Source organism: Mytilus trossulus, chromosome 3, assembly GCF_036588685.1.
Source record: "Mytilus trossulus isolate FHL-02 chromosome 3, PNRI_Mtr1.1.1.hap1, whole genome shotgun sequence".
Taxonomy (NCBI): Eukaryota; Metazoa; Mollusca; class Bivalvia; order Mytilida; family Mytilidae; genus Mytilus; species Mytilus trossulus.
In genome coordinates this window covers 43,140,762-43,161,388 of record NC_086375.1, presented here as the reverse complement: position 1 = coordinate 43,161,388, position 20,627 = coordinate 43,140,762, and the positions used below count along the sequence as shown (strand labels likewise).

Sequence of the window (20,627 nt, the reverse complement as noted above, 5' to 3'; positions counted from 1 at the left end):
ATTATATAAAGAAACAATGTAGCACGAGTACTGTAGAGTGCCCTCATTATAACAAGGTCTGGATCAGCCACTGTTTGTGTATAGGGGGTATCAGGCTCCGCTATGCGCAAAGAGATCACAGGGATCCGTATAGGCGGAACGTTGTACATACAGCCATACAATATACCCTAATTTTCAGGCGAGTTATAGTTTCTCCGACATGTATCCCGAACGGCCTATAATCTAGGACCTCATCTTTATATTTATTAGATATAGGAAGATGTGGTGTCATTTTTGTCATTTTTTCAGTCCTGAGCATTTAATACCAATATTTACCACAAGACGATAACCAAGCAACCCAAAATCAATCTTTTTGTATATTATAACACACCACGTTCAATATTCTCTTATCTTCATACTATAAAATGTCATTTTTCTATATTTTTGTATTATAGCATACACTCTTTATTCTATGAAATATTTCCCACTTGACGTTATAAGCAACCAACAGTCGGTATATTGATCTATATTGTATCCACATTAGTCTGTATTCTTTATTTCCCCCTTTTTTCTTAGTTTTGTCTTATTATGTAAATCCTTATTATTTATGCTTTCCTTTTTATATAATCTTTCAGATATCCGACGCACTTACCTAACTCGAAAATCACACATCAAGTTACGTTTATGGAAAGAAAAACAACTCATACAAATACTAAGATTTCAATGGAGAAAATCCTCCATAACAACTTGTTACTAGCAGATCAGTTAGATCATACAATGAGCCAACTTTTTATTGACAAAATTACCTGATCTTAAAATTGCAAACGACAGAATAGTCTGAATGTTTCACAATAATCTATATCGCCTAATCCTTTTGGGAAGAAAATATTTAGGGACCAATCTTCACACAATAACACTTTGTCAGTCTCCGTGTCCATGAAGAAATACATAAGTTAACCAGTCTTTCATGAAACCCAATTTAATACTCTACGAATACATGTTTGAATTAATCACATGGAAAAGATGGAATGGGATTAGACCCATACTGCATTATAACTTGTAAAAAAAAATAATACTGAAAAGTGTATTCTCTTACTACAAACTATTATGCTGAGTTCACACGTAATACGAATTTGATTCCGATATCCATCATGTATTAAAGGGCAGCTTCACAAAAATTCTCCTGTGCATGTGAACCTTTATATAAAATAAGGAGATTGGTATGATTGCTGATGAGGCAACAACCTAGCAAAGTTCAAATGACATGGATGTTCGCAAATATAATAACTGATCGGCCTTCAATATTAAGAAAACTCCATACCACATAAATAACTGAGAAGGGCCATCATGTAAATGAGATACAATTCAAACGTGAAAACTGTTAAATTTCTTATATGATTTTTAATTTGTTTAATTTCTCTGACATATCTGACAACAATGTATGTGATCCTTGATTTTTGATTTATTTACTTAATGAATGTCTGTGTACCTTTTTTCGCTTTATGGTTGCTGTCAGAATAATGTTTATACTGTGATTATAATGATTGCTGGCAGCTTCAGTAATTCAAAACAAATCTTTGAATCTTTTTTTCTTATAAAATTGGAGCTTTTATGATACAATGAAGATTCAAGTATTATAGATTTTTTTTAATTCTTCACATTTTACACATAATATCTGTGCCCAGAAATCTTCATTGGTTTGTCTACAAAAGAAAGTAAATGTTAAATCATATTAATTTTTGGTCACCAGCATAGCATATATGAAAAACAAAATGCTTGGAAAAAACATCATATATAAATATACATTTTAAAATGTCTTGATGCAAGGTGAATCCCGCTACGGCAATCCGCATGCAAGATTATCTCGCTGTGTTGATGACACAACCCATTGGTGGCATTGGGTTGTTTCCTGTTCTTTTGTCGGATTGACGTCTCTTTGACACGTTCCCTGTTTGTATTCTCTATCAAAATCATGCATGAACTTTTATCATTATTGAAGGCCATACAGTTGCCTATAAGTGCTCACATCCACCTTGTTTGACCTTGGGATGGATAACTGTCTCATTGGTATTCATACCGCATCTTCTTATTTGTATAATGTTGACCTTTTGGTACTTTTATTCTCAATTTTTGTTTAAGTCAACAGTATGTCCTCTTAATTATGTTGATGTCTACTTTTGGTAATGTATATCACTGGGATCAGTCACCGGTTGTTGCCTCATTCAGACCTCCTTTCATTGATGCTGGATCTATTGTTTTGCATAAAAATCGAATTTTCAGTGTTTTCCTCATGCCATGGTTTTATTGTAAGGTTTAGAAAGCCAATTGGTATATATTCACCGACAACATTGCACATGTTGCATGTATTCTTTTATGATTTTTTTTGAGTGTGGAAAAAATGCCTTTTAAAAGTGCAAAAAAGGTATTGTCCAGTTGACCAGTCCAGACTTTGTTTACTAACAGTATATTTAAATTACTTTTTATAACAACCTGTCCCACTTCTTCTATGTTTGTATAAGCTAAGTGCATTTGTTTTTAAAAAAAATCGAGCACAAATCATTTTCACCGTTTGATGTATGTTCAAATTGGCATCTTCTAGATATACTTTGTTTGGTTTTCTTCTGCTAATGGTTTTGGATTGCGTTCCCTCTTTTAAATGTGTACAACATTGCGCATCATTCCTCCCCCCTTTTTTACACATATCAAAATGCGAACTCCATTATACAATGCAGACAGATACAACAAACTTATCCTGGATGAAGTTCATATTTCATAGCACTTTTCAATAAAGTATTTATAAAGCTAAAGTAACCACAAATCAACCACAAAATGTATTTATAGCGTACACACGACTGTTCGAGTGGTCCCAGTCAATACAAAAATTGCCATTTATTATATATATTATTAACTTGCTTGCATAGCACGGACAAGCATGAAAGAATATAACTACTCGGTGTTTCAGGTTGTATCAAAATTTATGTAACAGTTTGTGTTGTTATATCATGATTATATCTTACCAAAGTTTGATGTGCTGTTATTTTCCTTTGCGGTCATGGAAGCCATGCTGTCTGGTGTTTTCCACGACTTGAATGTCGTCACAGAAAGATATAAATAGCTTTAAACAACAATCGGTACACTCAGGCTTTTCAATAGTATTATCGTAATATAATTTCTTCCGAAGTCAATAACCAACTTCTTGGTTATTCGTCTTGGACATTATCTTTAAATACAAGCTAAAAAATCCGATACTATTCCGAATGTCATAAATTACCATTTTTATATCAGTTGTCATCCAGACGCTCTACTTTGAAAAATAAAGCGGCTGGATGATCGAGACTAACCCAAGTCCGGGTCCGGAGTCCGGTCCGGTCCGGGTTTCAGTGCGTACCCTGAGCTTATATATTTGTTGAGGGGACAGCTGAAGGACGCATCCGGGTGCGGGAATTTCTCGCTACATTGAAGACATGTTGGTGACCTTCTGCTGTTGTTTTTTCTATGATCGGGTTGTTGTCTCTTTGACACATTCCCAATTTCCATTCTCAATTTTATTAAAAGACAAATTTGCTAATACTAATATAAAAAAAACCAAGACCACTCGCAATAATACCTGAATGCAGTGAAAGATTAATATAACCACAAAAGACATGATGAGTCAACCTTTTCTATCATGAACTTCATATTCATTTGAAGAAGAAAAACAGCCATGACACTATTTTTTGTTATCCCAGTAATCTAGATGAAGCACAGATTGTTATCCCGGTAATCTAGATGAAGCACAGATATGGTTCCTAATGGAATTTCTAAACAGACTGTAAATGCATACAAAGAAGCTGCTCAACCTGGAGTTCAACAGCAAATTCTAAATGCTACTGATATATTTTGGATTGATTTGATTGAACATTTCTGATTTTTGGTGACACAACTCTCTCAGAACGGGTTATATAATTTCATTGGAATATATTTGATTAAAAATGTTTGTGGTAATTTGCAAGTTTTTAGGTAGGAATGTTTAATATCCGTTCGTTTTAAACCACTTTTTCAATATGAGATAATGATAACATTGACTGTTTATATCTAATCCAATTACTTATTGCAAGGATTTGTATAGTTAGAACTATACAAATCCTTGCTTATTGTTATCAAATCATCAATATGATAATTTTTCTTATAATAATTTTGGTAGTCTATGTTTCTGTCACTGAAATTATATTAAGCAACCTGTAGTCAATACAAAATCTAGAAGAAAAATCAAATCTGGTTACAAGGGGTATAGATTATAAGCCAAAATTAATAGAAAGCTTCTTCCCTTAACTGATCAATGTTATCATATATATTTATACGGGGACTAAGCATGATATATGATGATACATCAGAATAAAGTCTTTTCACAGACCACTTTTAAAATCAAACTGATGAAATGTTATTCAGAAAACCATTTTGATAGCAATTATTTACTATCAAAAACCTTTGTAAAGACAATCATAGGAATTTAACAATACTCTATGTGCAAAAGAGGTTTACAATTTTAATTGCTATCGAGTCTAAATGCCTAAAACACTAAACAGCAGAGTATTCAAACACTTCCAAAAATCTAGAACTTATTTGCACAAAATGGGTGATTATTTCATGGTGATGTTATTTCTAACGGCTCTTACTTTTTTTGGAAAAATATCATTTAGGTCATTTATCAGATGCAGTTACTATATATATTTAAATTTACATACCATGGCTATTTCACAAGATATCTCTACTTTTAACTTTTGACAAAACTTTTACTGACCAATTATTATCAAAATATTTTGTATTTTTGTATTTGAATTTTGAAAGTGTGATAAATATATAGTAAGATTTTCTTTGTCATCAACTTCTTAATTTTGGTACTGCAGTCAATAATACTCAATAAAGATACCAGTCTTATGATTAAAGTTACCAGAACCATGTATTGTTGAATCAAGACTAAGCTGTGTCACCCGAACATAAACCAGTAGGAAACCAATAATGAAACTTAGGAGCTCTGAAAACCTACTTAAATCAAAAATAGAAAGTGCAAAGCATACCTCCACTCATATTTCAAAGTATTGGAACTCAAAAAGTAGCGGTCTGACAGATCAGTTAATAGCACATATGTTACAACTTATCACTGTTAAGCTGGTGATAAAATTTAAATCATTTTGTTAAGTAGTATTAAAGAAATGTTTATAAAATATTTAAAGTTCATTTAACTTTTTTGAAAATTCCAAATTTCAGCAAACAGGAGGTAGACAGTGAAAGTGTGAAAACTTATCTATCACAAGCTCCTGACCAAATATGAAAGGCTTCTGTTCAGTAGTTTCTGAGAAAATGTAATAAAAATATAAGTACAAAAAAGGTTGAGCAGACCAGGTGAAAGCAAAATAGTCCCAGCTCCTACAGTGGGGTATAATAACTTGTAAAAACCTGGCTATCCATCCATCCTTTGGGATAGGAAAACCTCAGTATTTCAAAATGGTTAACATTTTGCAAACAGTAAAGTTACAGAAAATGACCACATCAATGATATTTTATGTCAGCACAGGAGTGCATACCACCTGGCTTATGATACCCTCTATGAAGGAACATTAAACAGCAGTACCATTGACCAAGTGCAAGATTACAGATTAGCAGAACATGAGTATAACAGAGAACATATGAAAACTGGGCAAAATGAGTAAATGATCAGATGTCTCATTGAAGATACTCAATGTCATTTCACATAAAAACTTTGATTTACATAATTCTGATAAAATCAACAAATTTAGGTAAATATCTTTTTATTTAGCATCAACTGTGCCTTAACAAATGAAAATAATAATGATTACAATGGAATAAAATATTCAAAGCACAACCTCAGATAAACATCACCAACAATCAATCACATCATTTAACTGCTAACACACAATTCTTAATGAAGAAATAATATGAATGTTTGAATAAAATTCAACTTTTACATAATTACATGATCAGAGGACATTTTTACATGATTTCTTTTAATAGGCAGAATTTTTAGTTTATTGTATTCCATCAACACTTTTAAATAAGCTACTGTATTTTGCGCTAGGGGTATTTCAATTATCATGCATATAACATGTGTTGGCTAGCTACCAATTTTGTCATACTGAATGGTAATCTATATTCGGTAAGAACCATCACTGCTAATTTGAAACTGGTAGTACTAGGATTTCTTGAAAAAAGAATTAAGTAAAAAACTGCCTATCAAATAATATAACCACTGTAACATCTTATAACAATACCATCATATGATACCTAACAATAACATTCCATATCATGTGACAATTTTAAATCATCACAAAGCATCTCCTCATTTAAATAACATCACCAACAAGATTTGATACAACAATATTACTTAACACTTTCAACTTATTAATTCACACATCTGGTTCCCTCTCACAAAAGTTTGCATCACAAGTCTTTAGTTTATAGGGAAGCGGTACAAACTTTTGTGAACGCAGGATCAAATTAGAAACATATGACAAGTTTAAAATCACATACATAACAATCCACTAACAGACTCATGATTAAAAATAAAACATATTCAATCAAATGTATCACATAACATTATATCTAACCAATTTCAAATTGGAAAAATATACACTTTGTAAAGACATAATTTGTTTAGTTTCTAGTAACAGTTTTTATGCTTATCAAATAATTTTTAATCTTAAATTGGTTGCAAAAATTTATCCAAATGTCTGAATAAGTTGTTACATTGTATAGGTTACATATTGCATAAAAGATTGCTAATTAAAAAAGCGATATAAAAAAATAAACAATTATGCCATTAAAGATTGCAGAATCACATATTGCAATTTATGAGGGAAGCATTCATATTTGTTCTAATTACTATTTATTTTCCTTGGTCAATTGATGTTTATTTATCTAAATAAAAACTACTAGATGAAGTACTCATATTGCGGGTATAAATGACATTGGACAAAAAATTAGAAAGACAATTTTGATGAAAAAGAGAATAAAATGTCAAGCATTTTATTTAATGTGGTACACTTCATATCTAAACCAAATATGTGAGATCCTCATGGGTAGTCAAGATTATAAAACATTTTTGTATTGGAAGTTATTTTGAAGAGCACTAATTGGAGCAATATGCTTTTCAAAATGATTCTTGCTACAAAAGACGTTTCCAGACTTTCATTTTAAGTTTCTAAAAATTTGTGTTTTGTTAGGAATAATAAACAGAATAATTGTTCACATAAATTTATCTAAAGAATTGTTATTAAATGTCGATGAGAGGTCACTGATTTAATCTATGGATATAAAATGGACAAAGCAAGAGTTTTTGTTTGGTAGAATACAGTGAAGCCACTAATTTCTAATCCATTTAAAAAAAAATATATAACAATTAAATAGGGTCTATTTACATTTGGTATGGCACAACATATAAAATGGCACAATAATGCTGAAAGATGAAGCTGAGAAGCCAAAAGCACCAACATAATGCTGATTATCTCCCTTATATAACCATATTACCTCCCCTTAACCTATATTTTTAATCTGATGTTCAAATGACAAAATTTATATTAACAAGGACATAAATGACATAAATAACATACTGTTTTTGAAAGTGGAAACTAAAAATTATTTCTGTTTTACCTAAGTGTTCCTTTGAATATGATTGTCAATACAAATAATTGACTAAATTCTGCATTTCTAAAACTATTGGATACAACCTTGCAAAAAAAAACCATTACAATTTTGAACGAACAAACAGTAATTAAACACAATCTAGTTTTTAAAAATGCCCAGTTAATAGTCACTATTATCTGCAGTCTTCATCTTGAACAAAAGGTCTCAGCAGACCAAGTTTGTAAAATTCCTTTCCAACTTAAGCACCTAACAACAAGGTGTTTAACATGTTCTAAATATTGTATATAAAACCTAACTTAAGTCATTGGAGTTGGCTATTGTTCTCTTGTTATTGGAAAAAAAATTGAAACTGAACCTGCTACTTGAAAATCATTTAAATCCGATGGTTTTCAAAATAGTCAAAGTCTCTTGAATAAATGTAGTTGAAGTTTGCTTACTCTAACTCAAAAGCGTGGACTTAATGTAACAGTTACTTAAATCTAACATATCAAAATAATTAAATCACATTACTAAAAATTATGAATCAACAGCACTTTGCTTGTATATAATAAAATTTGAACTAAGTAGTTTAAAAAAATTAACAATAATTATGCATGAAAAATGTCCTTTTTCACAACAAAGACAATAACTTGAACAGTTATAAACTAAACTAGTTTTGATTTTTGATTTATGTAAATGTAGTAACCCTACAGCAATAAACAGAAAATAAATATAAAATCTAAAACAAAACAATAATTCAGTTTTTAATGGTACTGGTACCTATAACTAGTGTCATACAACATTTGTAATACAACCTTTTTTTTCTAGAAAAACATTAGCATGAAAAACTTAAGTATTTGCTCAACTGGTAATACTGATCTATCACTTAGCTAGTATGCATGATAACATTTATTTAGAGTAACACTATGCTGTCATAATAACAAGAAAGACCATCCATACTACAAGATGTAATACTGGCTGTTTACTTCTTCACAGATAGTGGCCATGCAATGTTTGATGCAAGTCTCTTGTAAGCAAATACACAGTCTTGATTTTTTAACATGATTTCTGTTTTCAAATCTTGAGGACAATGACTGTCATTCAGTTTTGTTTCTGGAAAAAAATAATAACATAAATAAATATATCACTGAATATTTTGTTTTTTGTTTGTAAAAATTTATATGCTCTTTCTTTTGGTGTTTAGTATCAAGTTGTCCCATATAAATAATACCAAATCTACTTTATGAATCTGTGTACCATTCATGTTAAACAATGTTCTCTACTGGACAGTAACATCATCAGACATATGGTGTATCACAAAAAAAAAAAATTCTGAAAGGCATTTAAGATTGTTGTCCAGTTTGCTGGAAACTGATGCATTTAGAAGATCTTTTGTTTATATCATACAAAATTAAAAAGTTCAATTCCTTTTATAAATTTGCAATGCATTGACATGTTTAAATATAAAAAATAAAGAACCTTACCTACTCCCCTCACTATGTAATAAAACCCGTAATCCTGAGGGTTTGTTATTTTGAATTTGTGTGCAATCATGGAACCTGAAAAGTAAAATGATATCATCAATATAAGGGACACAACTCTGGATATTTTCAAAGCATTACAGACAAATTTCATATGATTTAGCACATAAAACAGTCAGCTCTCTCAATCAAACAAGTACATGGAAGTCAATGTAAAAAAAATCAAAATTGGTGATTAAGGCTTAATACAAGCCATTAATTTACTCTAGTTACTAAATGTCTATTATTGTATAAGAAGTGCACACTCTGTCAGCAGTTATGCTTATTAATAGATCTATTTTACCTACACATCTTATTCTGGGTTGAAATTACTTATTAGTAGGTCAAAATGCAACTTAACCCTTATCTAATTCAACTGTCAATAATGAAAACAAATACCAATGGAACAGGAAGATTACCAAGGAGACTGATTATATTTCATCACTTTTAACGAAGTATTTCTAACAGTATTAAAAGATTTTACTGCGACACTACATTTGGGAAATTGATCATGTTATCTTTTAGAATGATGCACATTGTACTGAAAAAAAGTACATTGTGTTTTATGTGTAATAAATCAAAGTTGAACATTGTTTTAGAAATCCATCAAAGTTAAATTAAGCCTAAAAGATTACTTGTGGTAACATTAAACAAATCTACAACATCACTGCATGACATAGAGTGATCAGATACAAGTAAAATGTGGTTCGTACATTTATATTTGACATAGAGTGATCAGATATATGTAAAATGTGGCCTGGAAATTATTCTTTCTTATTTTTTTTAGTCGTATAAACTCTTCTTCTTACATGCTTTCTTTTGCAGATTTTAAATATTCTTTCTTTTGCATTTTTTTTACATTCTCATTTTGCTGTTTTTGTCACATATTTTCAATATCTATACATTATAGATTCTATGCAAAATGTTCTATATTTTCAGATTAAATTACTTGCCAAGTTTGCTTTGTCAATAATGTACTTACAAACATCTCGAGTATTCATATTAGGTCTAACAGGTAAAGTTTTCCAAATGATGGAGTCTCTCAGTTCATCTGGGATGGCAATCTTCAGAAAACCTTGCATGTCACTAATACTGGGTAAACGACTCTGAAAGGTAATCAATATTGATGTTAATATTGGTTAATCTCTATTTTGTTGTGTCTTTTTGTAAGTATCACATGCATATCAAGAATAATAACTTTCATATAGACTATTGAATTATTGCTGGGAATCTAAAAGAAGAGAAACATTTTTTCTGATACTTAAAAAAAATATCACATACTGAAAAGGATCAGCATTTTTGTATAATCAAACTATAATCATGCTTTAAAAAGTCCTCCCCTCATGAGATGTATTTTAAACATTCCGAAATATGCCTACAAAGCATGCAAAGTGTGGTGCTTTCATAAAATAGGTCTTTAGAAATAAGATGTTGATTGCAAACACACATTGCTTAAAGTGGATATCGTCTATATGAAATAAAACATGCATTGTTAAAATACTTTAATGTGAACTGACTGAATACATTTTGAAACACTAAACAAATCCTAAGGACACAGTTTATAAATAACACATAGCTGAGAGGGTGATAGAGCAGATTGTTTCTCCAAAAAAACAGATTAATTTTATTTTTTAAAAAGTATTTTCTATGACGTCACGTACCTAACAACGTTACTGGTATAAGAAAAAACAACAAAAGTTTAGATGTTTTATTTTTTTATTCTGACAGTCAAATAATAAAATCTTAAGCAAAACATAGAACTCAAGCATTGTATTTAATGAATTGATGTAATTTCATTTCATTGTCCTTGAAAATATCTATTTTTGATTCGTCTAGATGAGAGGGTAACATGAAAAAAAAATTGTCACCTGCTCAGCCATGTGATAACAGTAAATTAACACCTTCGTATAAGCCAATCAAAATATGGCATTTTAATGTGAAGTATAATAAATTCAAATGACATGCTTTGATATGCTGTCATCAAGGAAATCTTCCTGTGGATATTTAAATTATAGAGCATTAATAGTATGCTAGCAAATATCTTGTCACTATACATAGATAAAGAAAACCAAAAGTGAAAGTTATCAAATCTATATTTATCAAATGTGCAATACCTCATGTTGGGTATTTTGGGCTTCCTGCATTTCTTTAAAGTTTTTCAGAACCAATACAGCACTATTTAATGAAGTCAGATAATATCCTCCTTCTGTGTTCATAACAGCTGGATTTATCAGATCCCACATGTAGTCAGCCTCTATTTCAGCTGCAATTATCCCACAATGCACTACTACATAAATCAACATTGGCAAGAAGTCTGAAAAAATAGTACAAAACTAAATATGAAACAGTGTTTGGTGAACAAATCTTCGTTTTAAATTTTAAGATTATTTGAATGTAACTTACATTTAAGTTATGGTATTTTCAACAATAATTTTTAAGCACTTCTGTGAGTGTGTAAGATGACAATAAGACAATAGATGTGCAAAAGAAAGCTTCAGTCAAAATTTCATAACATTGTATAAATGTTTAACAAAGTGATTGATGTACAAAAATACTTAAATGTTGCTGCTGCTAGGACAGCCACAATGAAGAATTGCTATGTCTTGATTCTGCCAAATACATGGTGCAGGATGGACAAAAGGCTGCACAAAAATACTAGTTATCTAAATAACAAAAGTTGTCTTCAACATGATCATGCAAAAAGGCATATCACTCACCATCCCACTGATGACAACACTAACAGTATCTTTCAAGATAAGGACAGACGATCAGCACTGTTTTTTTTACCTTTTGAATTTGCATCCTATTTTTTTTTCATGCAGAATCACTCCATTTTAATTTCTATCTTAAAAATAAGAATACTTACCATCTGCCCCAACAGCCACTGGTCCTTGTACAGCTTCATTAGTATTGCCATTCAACTGTAAATAACAAGGATGAATTAAGATTTTTCCTTTAACACTATAATGCATTCTTGATTTGCAAAATATAAAATACAGAAAATTACAACCCCATTACACACCTTTCCCAGTTAACTGAATTGATTTATGTTTCAAACCTTGACTGACATCTGAATAATAATGCATTAATTTTGCACATTTTTGAAGGCAGTACAATGTCCTATAGTTGTTACCTTCTTCTTTATTTGGTTTCTGTTGGAGAGTTGTTACATTAGCAATCATACCACATCTTCTTGTTTTTATATATTGGGCCAGGTAAGCTAGAAATGTAATACTGTAAATGCGGAAATTTAGAGCCATGTTTTTATTTTTTAATTATGCACTCACATCTAATTGAACAAAAATCTTCAAGGGAAAAGTTTGATGGAAAGTAAACTTATCATTTGACACAAATCTTATCTAATATGTAAAATATTTATGCATTGAAAACATACAAATAATCTAATTAATATCAATGCTCAGATATTATAGAAATGACGATCATATCCATTTTACAGTAAAACTATTACAAATAAACTTACACATTGATAGATACACTGTGTAGCTTGTAAAAGATGTTCTAACTTCTTCAGGGGAGAATAGGCCTTCTGCATCTTTGTAAGATGGAATCTGATTTTCTCCATTTGTGAATTGTTTGGAACTAATGCACCACTCTGTTTTTAAAAAAAAATCATATTAGTTCTTTATTTAATGTAAGTTTACTTACAAGCACATATTTAAAATCCCTTGTATTAAAGGGTTAAATATAACCAAAGTGTTCTTTTGTTCTAATGGTGATTTGTTTTATGTTTTGATTTTCACATGACTTTAGGCATTGTGGTAAAACCATTAAATATGTTTGAAAATGAGTTATCAAAAGGCTTGCGTTCAGGAACAAGTTGTTTAAAAACAACCCTCTGCAAATATGATCACTTGTTTGAACTGCCTTAAAAACGCAAAACTTTTGTGAAGTTCAAGATCAGAATTTATTTGAACACTAAAATTTTGTTTATTAGTGCAAGGGAAATAACTCACAATTGACACTGTTGAGAACAATTTTTACTGGATTTGAAACAAAGCAATATCTGTTTGTTTTGAAAAATTCCCAACAACTCAATTTACTCTGCAGTTGGGGCTTCAGGATTTTTTTTAATGGTGTTATCCTAACAGTGTTTTGATGAAATATGATGGGTCTTTCATATTTGTAATAAAGGTACATACCCTGAGACCTATTTCTACTGGTGTTTTACTTCTGGCATATTTAATGTTCCTGGATAAAGAGGGTAAACTTCCATTCCTGAAAGATAAAATTAAATTACAGAATATTGCTGATGAAAAAAAACTTATATATAACAAACATAATTTCATGAATGACTATCAATGATAAATTCATGCAAGTAACTATACTTCACGACTTTTTTGCTGAATTTGAATTAAAATAAAGACAAATTTCAGGTTTCATGTCAAACTTACTGTACTAATATAAATTTTAAAGGAAATTACTTATGGTTTACTTTTATAAATGGTGACTTCGATGGAGAGTCTCATTGGCACTCATACCTCATCTTCTTATATCTAATTAATGTATACTGGAATATACTTTTTGGTGCTATTCTCATGCCTATATTTTGCCTGAAACAAAATAAGGAACATAACACTATTTTTTTTACTTACCTTGTATATTCTTCCACAAACAATCTGTATATGTGGTGCTTCAGAGGTCGCAGTACACAAACATGCAAGGCTTTTTCTATAATACCATCTATGTTTAATATTTCATTGGGATTCAGCTGAAAAATTAAGAAAGTTATATAAGTATAATATCTTAAATTTCTGTATGAAATCAAAGTCCTGAAATTATGGTTACTCTGTCAGAATTATGTGGTTATTCAAAATTACATGGAAATGTGTTCAACAGAAGCTTCAGAAAGCAAATTTGTATATAAGGTGGTTGATGTAATCAAAACTATGATTGGTTGAACCTTCTTAATTTTGAGTTGTTTTATAGGGTGCTCATGACAACTAAAGTTTCAATCAGTTACAGACTTTTCCTAGAGTTTCTTTTTCAATCTGAAAAAGTTTAACAAATGTATTGATAATTTTTTGCATAAGGTCTATTCCTATTGTGTGCTATTCATATTATACGATATATTTTATTGCATAGAGAACTAAAAAAACAGCATTTTAGAAGAATGCATGGTAAAGAGCAGACATGTCCTGGATTTCGACATATATATATTTTTAGAATCTAACAGATTAAACTACGGTACTATAAATCTACTGACAATAGACTTACATTCATTCTTTCCTTCTGTATAATGTCGTCTAGTTCTCCTTCTCCATGCTTTACTAGATAATTCTTTATTCCTGTCATAAACTGTCTTACCTAGAAGATGAAAACAAATCTTATTAATAGTAGTGTTCTTACAAACATATCTAAAGATTATTACAGAAAAAAATAGCTATTTTGAAAGATTCTATTTTAAGACCTTAGCAGCAAAGCCTAAAGTTTTACAAAAGGTAGCTTAAATTCAAACTGGCTTATTTCAAATTGGCATTAAATTAGTATGAGTTACAGTAATAGTAATAGATTTTTATAAGTAATACAGCTTTTTCTGAACAGGTTTTTTTTTGTATCCTGATGACCACTGAACAATTTTTTTACTTTTTAATTTGAGCTTTATAGAACTTGACAGATTTCTGGGATTTTTATTCTGATGGAACTATGTAATTGTTATAACAACTTGATAATTGTGAGCTTTTAACAAAGACTCTGAAGTGAATATGAATAAATGTCATATTTATCATCCAATACAGGAAATAACTTACATTTCTAGTGACAAAATGAGGATTAGTTTCTTGACTTTCCAATGTACACTGTATAAAGTTCTCTATAGTACTACCAAATGTTGTATTTCTGTCTTGAGACAATCTGAAAAAGAAAACAAAAATATGCAAAACTGGTGGTAATTTACACAAAACTCAATTTATCTTGAGTGTCATGTTCAAAGCATTAGGCTGCATCTTTGTAGCATCTTCCTCTAACAAATTAAAGATGAAGAACAGCAACATCTAATAGGGCTCTTCACTGTTAGTTAGGCCATATTGGACAGGGGGCAGATTTTCACAATGGAGGTAAAAATGGTGTGAAAAATGAGGGAACACATCATTAAAATAGAGCAGTTGCTTAGGATTTCCCACCCTTTCATACCATTTCCACCTCTTTCAAAAAAATCTGCCCCCTCACCAATATGGCTGAACTAACCGTGAAGAGACCTATTGATCGTCATTGACAAATTAAATGACTCTTTAACATTATGTCATTGGTGACTAAACTGTAATTTTGTCAGTTTCCTATTTGATTTAACAGAATCAAAAGGTAAATGAATTGTTTAATTTTTGAACAAAGAATCTGTGCATGATAAAACCTGTTGTCATGAATTATGAGACTAGTTTGTTTATTGTAATTTTATAGCAGGGATCACTTTCATTTTATTGCATAAGAAGTGACAAGCTAATATTAATTATGCTATCAAACATTTCTTCAATTACACAAAAATTTTACAAAAGTTATTTTATATAAAGCAGATGATATTTCTTTTATAAATGTCTTCATTGAAAAAATGCAAATATCTCTTATTTTGGTTATAATTTCTATGCCCTATTTTCAGTATTTGTAGTATTGAACATGGAAAAAGACCAAAACAGATCAGCCTATCATGTATAAAGAAAGACAACCCATTTATTTTTTCATGTAAACTAGTAATAATTCAAATTTACTCTAACCTGCATATATACTCTCTGATTTTGTATTCTGGAGTGTCTTCTTTTCTTTTCTCTGTAAATTAAAATGAAGAATATAATGGTAAACTTTCATTAAAAGTGTTAGAAAAAGGACACTGTCAAGGGATAATACAAAAGACAAGTCAAGAAATTGTATTTATAGATTTCAACAATCATGACAATATGTTATCATATGTGGATAGAAAAAATAACTTTATTATGATATCATGGATTATCTGCATGTTTAGAGTAATATAATTTGATGTGATAAATGAATCTAAACTTTTTCATGAGCTCATTCATATATTGCGCATCTGCTGAGCATGAAAGGTCATGTGGTCACCATGCAGTCTCCTGAACAATATGACAAGTTCCAAATAGCCTGTAGATTATCTGTTTTGTTAATAATGTGTCACTATCGTGCTGTTTCATTGATGTTCACCTCACAACTATTTTTCATTCATACAGAGTTGTGTATTGTACAATCGTGTAAACTGATAATTGGTATACAGTGACCTATAAATGTTAACATCTACGTCATTCGGTCTCTGGTGGAGAGGTGTCACATCGGAAATAGTTACCACATCTTCTTATTTCTATATTGACTTATTAGTGCAATAACACTTTAATTTATAATTCTGATGCTTCCTTTTAACATGTTTAAAGGCTTTCCAATTTAGTTTTATGTAAGCTCAAGTTTTATTTTTACTTTGCATTGGTTCCTCATGAACTTTTAAAATAAATCGGATATTAAAACAGACAGGACAGACAGATAAGGGATTTTTCACAGACACTTTTAATATGACAGACACCATATTTAAATATCATTATAACCTACAGAGTAAATAGGTTTTAAACATGTTAAATTTATTCTGTTTACAATAATAAATTGCAAATTAAACAAAATAATCCACAAAATTTTGAATACAAATATCCATTGTATAATATTAGCCAGTTTGTCTACGAAACTATTATTCACCATTTAAAAGATGATGACATGAAAACTTGATAATTTTGAAGACAGGTACAAACAAATCTAATAAATGTAATACACAAATAAACATAATCTAGATCCTATCACAAACTACCTCATCAATTATCCTAAATATTCCACAAGTCGTTAAACTTTACAATAGGAGAACCTGGTCCAGATCAAAAAGTCGTTTATTTATAACTCCTCAAAATAATTCCATTATAATACATTAATCATCGTAATCTTTAAATGGATAATGGTGACAAAAGAGTTGAAGAAACTATGTAAATATCGTCTAAATAAAGAAAATTATCTTTTTAACAAAGAAGTGCTTAAGCAAGCTAGACATAAATCAGTACGTGCCACTGAGAGATTCAGCTCAATTGCTAACATTTATGGAGAAATTAAAAACACATCTTTTTATTATTTTAATATGTCAGACAATGCTTTATATCTTATGTATTGAATTTGCTTCTCTTCTACATTTCATAATCAGTATTACTAAAAGACATGCTTTTATAGTATCAATACATCATTTGATCATAATTCAAACAGTACATTATCACTATCTTTCTATGTCTACCATGATTTTTTAAGAAAGCTTTAAATAAGAACATCCTAAACTCTATTGTTAACTTATAAAATAAGACTTTTGTATACATGGTATAAGGTTTATACAAGTGCATAAACTGAAAGCCATCAATATTAACGAGGGTTAGGCTACTAATTCTTAGTGCAGTGTTCAAGATTTCAACCCATTTAAATACACTACATGTATTCACTAGTGAATTTGTGCCTAAAAACATAACAGGAATAAAAGTTTTAATTGTTGTTAATAGCAGTTCGTCCTGTTTTGTACACTTGAAAATAAAAGTTAAGAATTCTTTAAATTTGCTCTAAGAGAGTCTTCTTTAATAATTTTCTTGTCTTGTCTGTTATAAATGATATTAATAATTTTTTGCATTAATGAAATTAACTAATAAATACCAAATAACTTTTAAAACAGATGGTAAAATACATGATACATTTTGAATCTGTTAAAATATATCTTAATTCCTCTAAAAAGAAAACAGTCTTAGTTGTATCTAAACACCTTTCCCATCTAACAACATCTTCAATTGTTTACATAGATGTCTTTTCTGTTTTGAATTGTATTGTTAGATTGCTGACTTATTGAGGCATACAAATCAACTGCATAAGAAAACAATAGCAGCACCAGTATGTGTTTATTTTAACGTTGCAGTAGATTTATATTGAAAATATGCCACAAAGATATGGCTTGCACTATGTTTTTTTCATTGATTGGAAAGTTTATACAACACACATGTAGGTTCAATTGTCTTACATATTACACTGTTAATTTAAGGCAGTTGTGATTTCTTTTTTTATACAAACAGTCCGTTCAAAACTCATTACCAATAGCTGTGGCGAATCAATATACTCATACACATGTATACAAGAAATCATAAAGCTATAGTATTTACAAACCTTTTTTGTTGTGTTGCTGTCCATCTTTGTGATCTGGACCCTGAGGGTCTGTCTGAACACATTTACCAGTGGTTTTATGATCATCAGAAGAAACATGTTTTGATTGGCGATTTTTCGGTCTATCTTCTAGATCAGTTAAATTGTCTAAACTGCTTCCTGAAGATAGAGGCTGGAGAATTAAATCATGAGTATCTATCACATCCTCATCTGAATCACCCACCAGAGTGGAATCAGAGTGACAACTACTGCGATCACCAGGAGATCGCTGATCTAGGTGAAGAGTGTCTTTTTGCCAGGCTAAGATTCGTGAATGAAGGTCCATCTGTGGTACTGATTTAGGATCACAATTTAAAAGAGAACCATAAAATGTTTTATCCCAGGGTGCACAGAATTCAGTTTCTGCATTAGACCTAGTTGATACAGGTGCATAGTGACTTGTAAGATTATCATATTCTGACATAGCACCACTGTAAATAATGTTTGGGATTTGTTGTAAAGGTTTCACTGTTAATTGTGGATTCACACTAGATATAAGATCTTCCACTGTTGATAGTTCTGAAAACATAGAATGTCTTGAAGCATCGTTTAATTTAGACGGTTTATAAACAGGGAACCTCCTTAATGTAGGAGTTACTTGTTCTTGATCATCACAATCGTCAAACATGGTATCCTCCTTAAATTGACTATATCCACTTTGTAGTTTATTTACATTTGATCCTTTAGCGATGTGTAGTTTTTCTAGTTCACTAGCCACATGTTTAATACTTTCTCTATCAAGAACTGTCATGTTATTATCAGTATTTTGACTTGATCGCTCTTTCATACTATGAGATCGTCGCATCGGAGCAGGAATTCTCTCCAAAACTTCAGAATCGTTAGGATTAGCACCATTACTTAAATTATATTCAAAATCATAGTTTTCCTGACTTTCATAACCAGGGGACATAATAGTTTCTAAGTTAGGACCCTGTGAAACACCTTTCGCTTTTCTTCCACTTAGTCCCATAGATGGAGCTGATCGTCTCCTTATGCGAACAAGATTACCATGCTCATCTTCATTGGCTTCTAACGCATCAAATGGTTCTGCATAAACAGGGCTTTTAATACCAGACTTAGAACTATTAGATGCACTAGACTCTTTATCAACGATATTTTTCAATGGTTTTGGTTTAGATATTACTTTAACTGGACTTGTTTGAGTTGATATTGTAGCAGATATTGTAGCACTCACAATTTTGTCTGATCTAAATGATTCTCCAAGTTTATCTTGAGTATTTTGTATATCTAATGATACAGATTTCCTAAGTATTCGTTGAGAGATCGAACCTGAATGTGTTGTTTGAACTCCTGCATCTGTATGCAAGTTGTTTTGAATACAAGTCTGAATTTTATTTTCCGATCGTATAACACTGATTGCATTGTTTAAAAGAGTAGGTGATGTAACTGTTGATTTTTCCGCTACTTTAGGATAAGGATTGGTTCTTTTACACTTATGTCTTTTTGTTTTACCTTGAACAGAAGAAATAGGAGTAGCACAAGATGATGATCGCCAAACGTCTTCATAATCACTCATTTTATCTGATAAACTACTTTTAAAATACTGATTATCTGGGATATTTAGCAAATCTAAGGAAGTTGTAAAATATAAGTTTGATTTCTGTTTAGAAACACGAGGATGGGTTTTAGAATTTACTCCATCACTAGAATTTCCTGATGACCAATTATCATCCATTTGTTTATTTGACTGACACTTTTCACATATACTGCCTTCTGATGTTTTTCTCCGTCCTAATGCTGAATGATGAATGTTGGGAGACGACACAACTGTTCCATCCCGATTTAGATGGAACTTTACGGGTGATGATTTCTGATGAATATTTGTATGACTACCTGTCAAGCTTTCTTCAGACTGGCTTGAAAGTGGTTCTTTAAAACACTGTGTTGATAAAGATTGACCTAGTCTTTGTTTCTTATAATGTTTAGCACTTGTGATATTAATTGGTTCACTTCTAGATTTATGTAAAGGTTCACATCTCATTGGAGTAGATAATGAATTATTAGATCCTTGGAAGGACAGTGATAAATTGGATCCTTTGTCAAATCGATATGATGTCCAAAAATCTGAAAAGAAATAAAATGTTTATAATAGAATCTATGTAAATACTGATAAATACTTCAATTTTAGTTATGTATGCCATGTCAGCAATATAATTAGATGCTTATTTGTTGAATTTTTGTTCTATTAGTATGTCAATTGTAAGATACACTGATTACTGATAAAAGAAGGTGTATTCTGGGATAATTTTGCTGTGGATTGCTGTCTCA

General features: G+C 30.6%; 1 protein-coding gene across 7 annotated transcripts in view; it reads right to left on the bottom strand.

Annotated features, from left to right (window-relative positions):
- Positions 1-7,363: 7,363 nt before the first annotated feature.
- LOC134711529 (uncharacterized) overlaps positions 7,364-20,627 on the bottom strand; it is a 47,560-nt gene continuing 34,296 nt past the window's right edge. For all 7 annotated transcript variants that reach the window (XM_063572162.1, XM_063572164.1, XM_063572163.1 and 4 more), the window contains 12 exons: positions 18,303-20,423; positions 15,845-15,896; positions 14,888-14,990; positions 14,355-14,444; positions 13,733-13,848; positions 13,280-13,355; positions 12,601-12,732; positions 11,986-12,040; positions 11,234-11,433; positions 10,102-10,225; positions 9,084-9,158; positions 7,364-8,712 (listed from right to left, as the gene is read on the bottom strand). In XM_063572162.1, the coding sequence (XP_063428232.1) occupies positions 8,582-8,712; positions 9,084-9,158; positions 10,102-10,225; positions 11,234-11,433; positions 11,986-12,040; positions 12,601-12,732; positions 13,280-13,355; positions 13,733-13,848; positions 14,355-14,444; positions 14,888-14,990; positions 15,845-15,896; positions 18,303-20,423 (3,275 nt within the window). In that variant the 3' untranslated portion in view covers positions 7,364-8,581. The remainder of the gene's footprint in view (positions 8,713-9,083; positions 9,159-10,101; positions 10,226-11,233; positions 11,434-11,985; positions 12,041-12,600; positions 12,733-13,279; positions 13,356-13,732; positions 13,849-14,354; positions 14,445-14,887; positions 14,991-15,844; positions 15,897-18,302; positions 20,424-20,627) is intronic.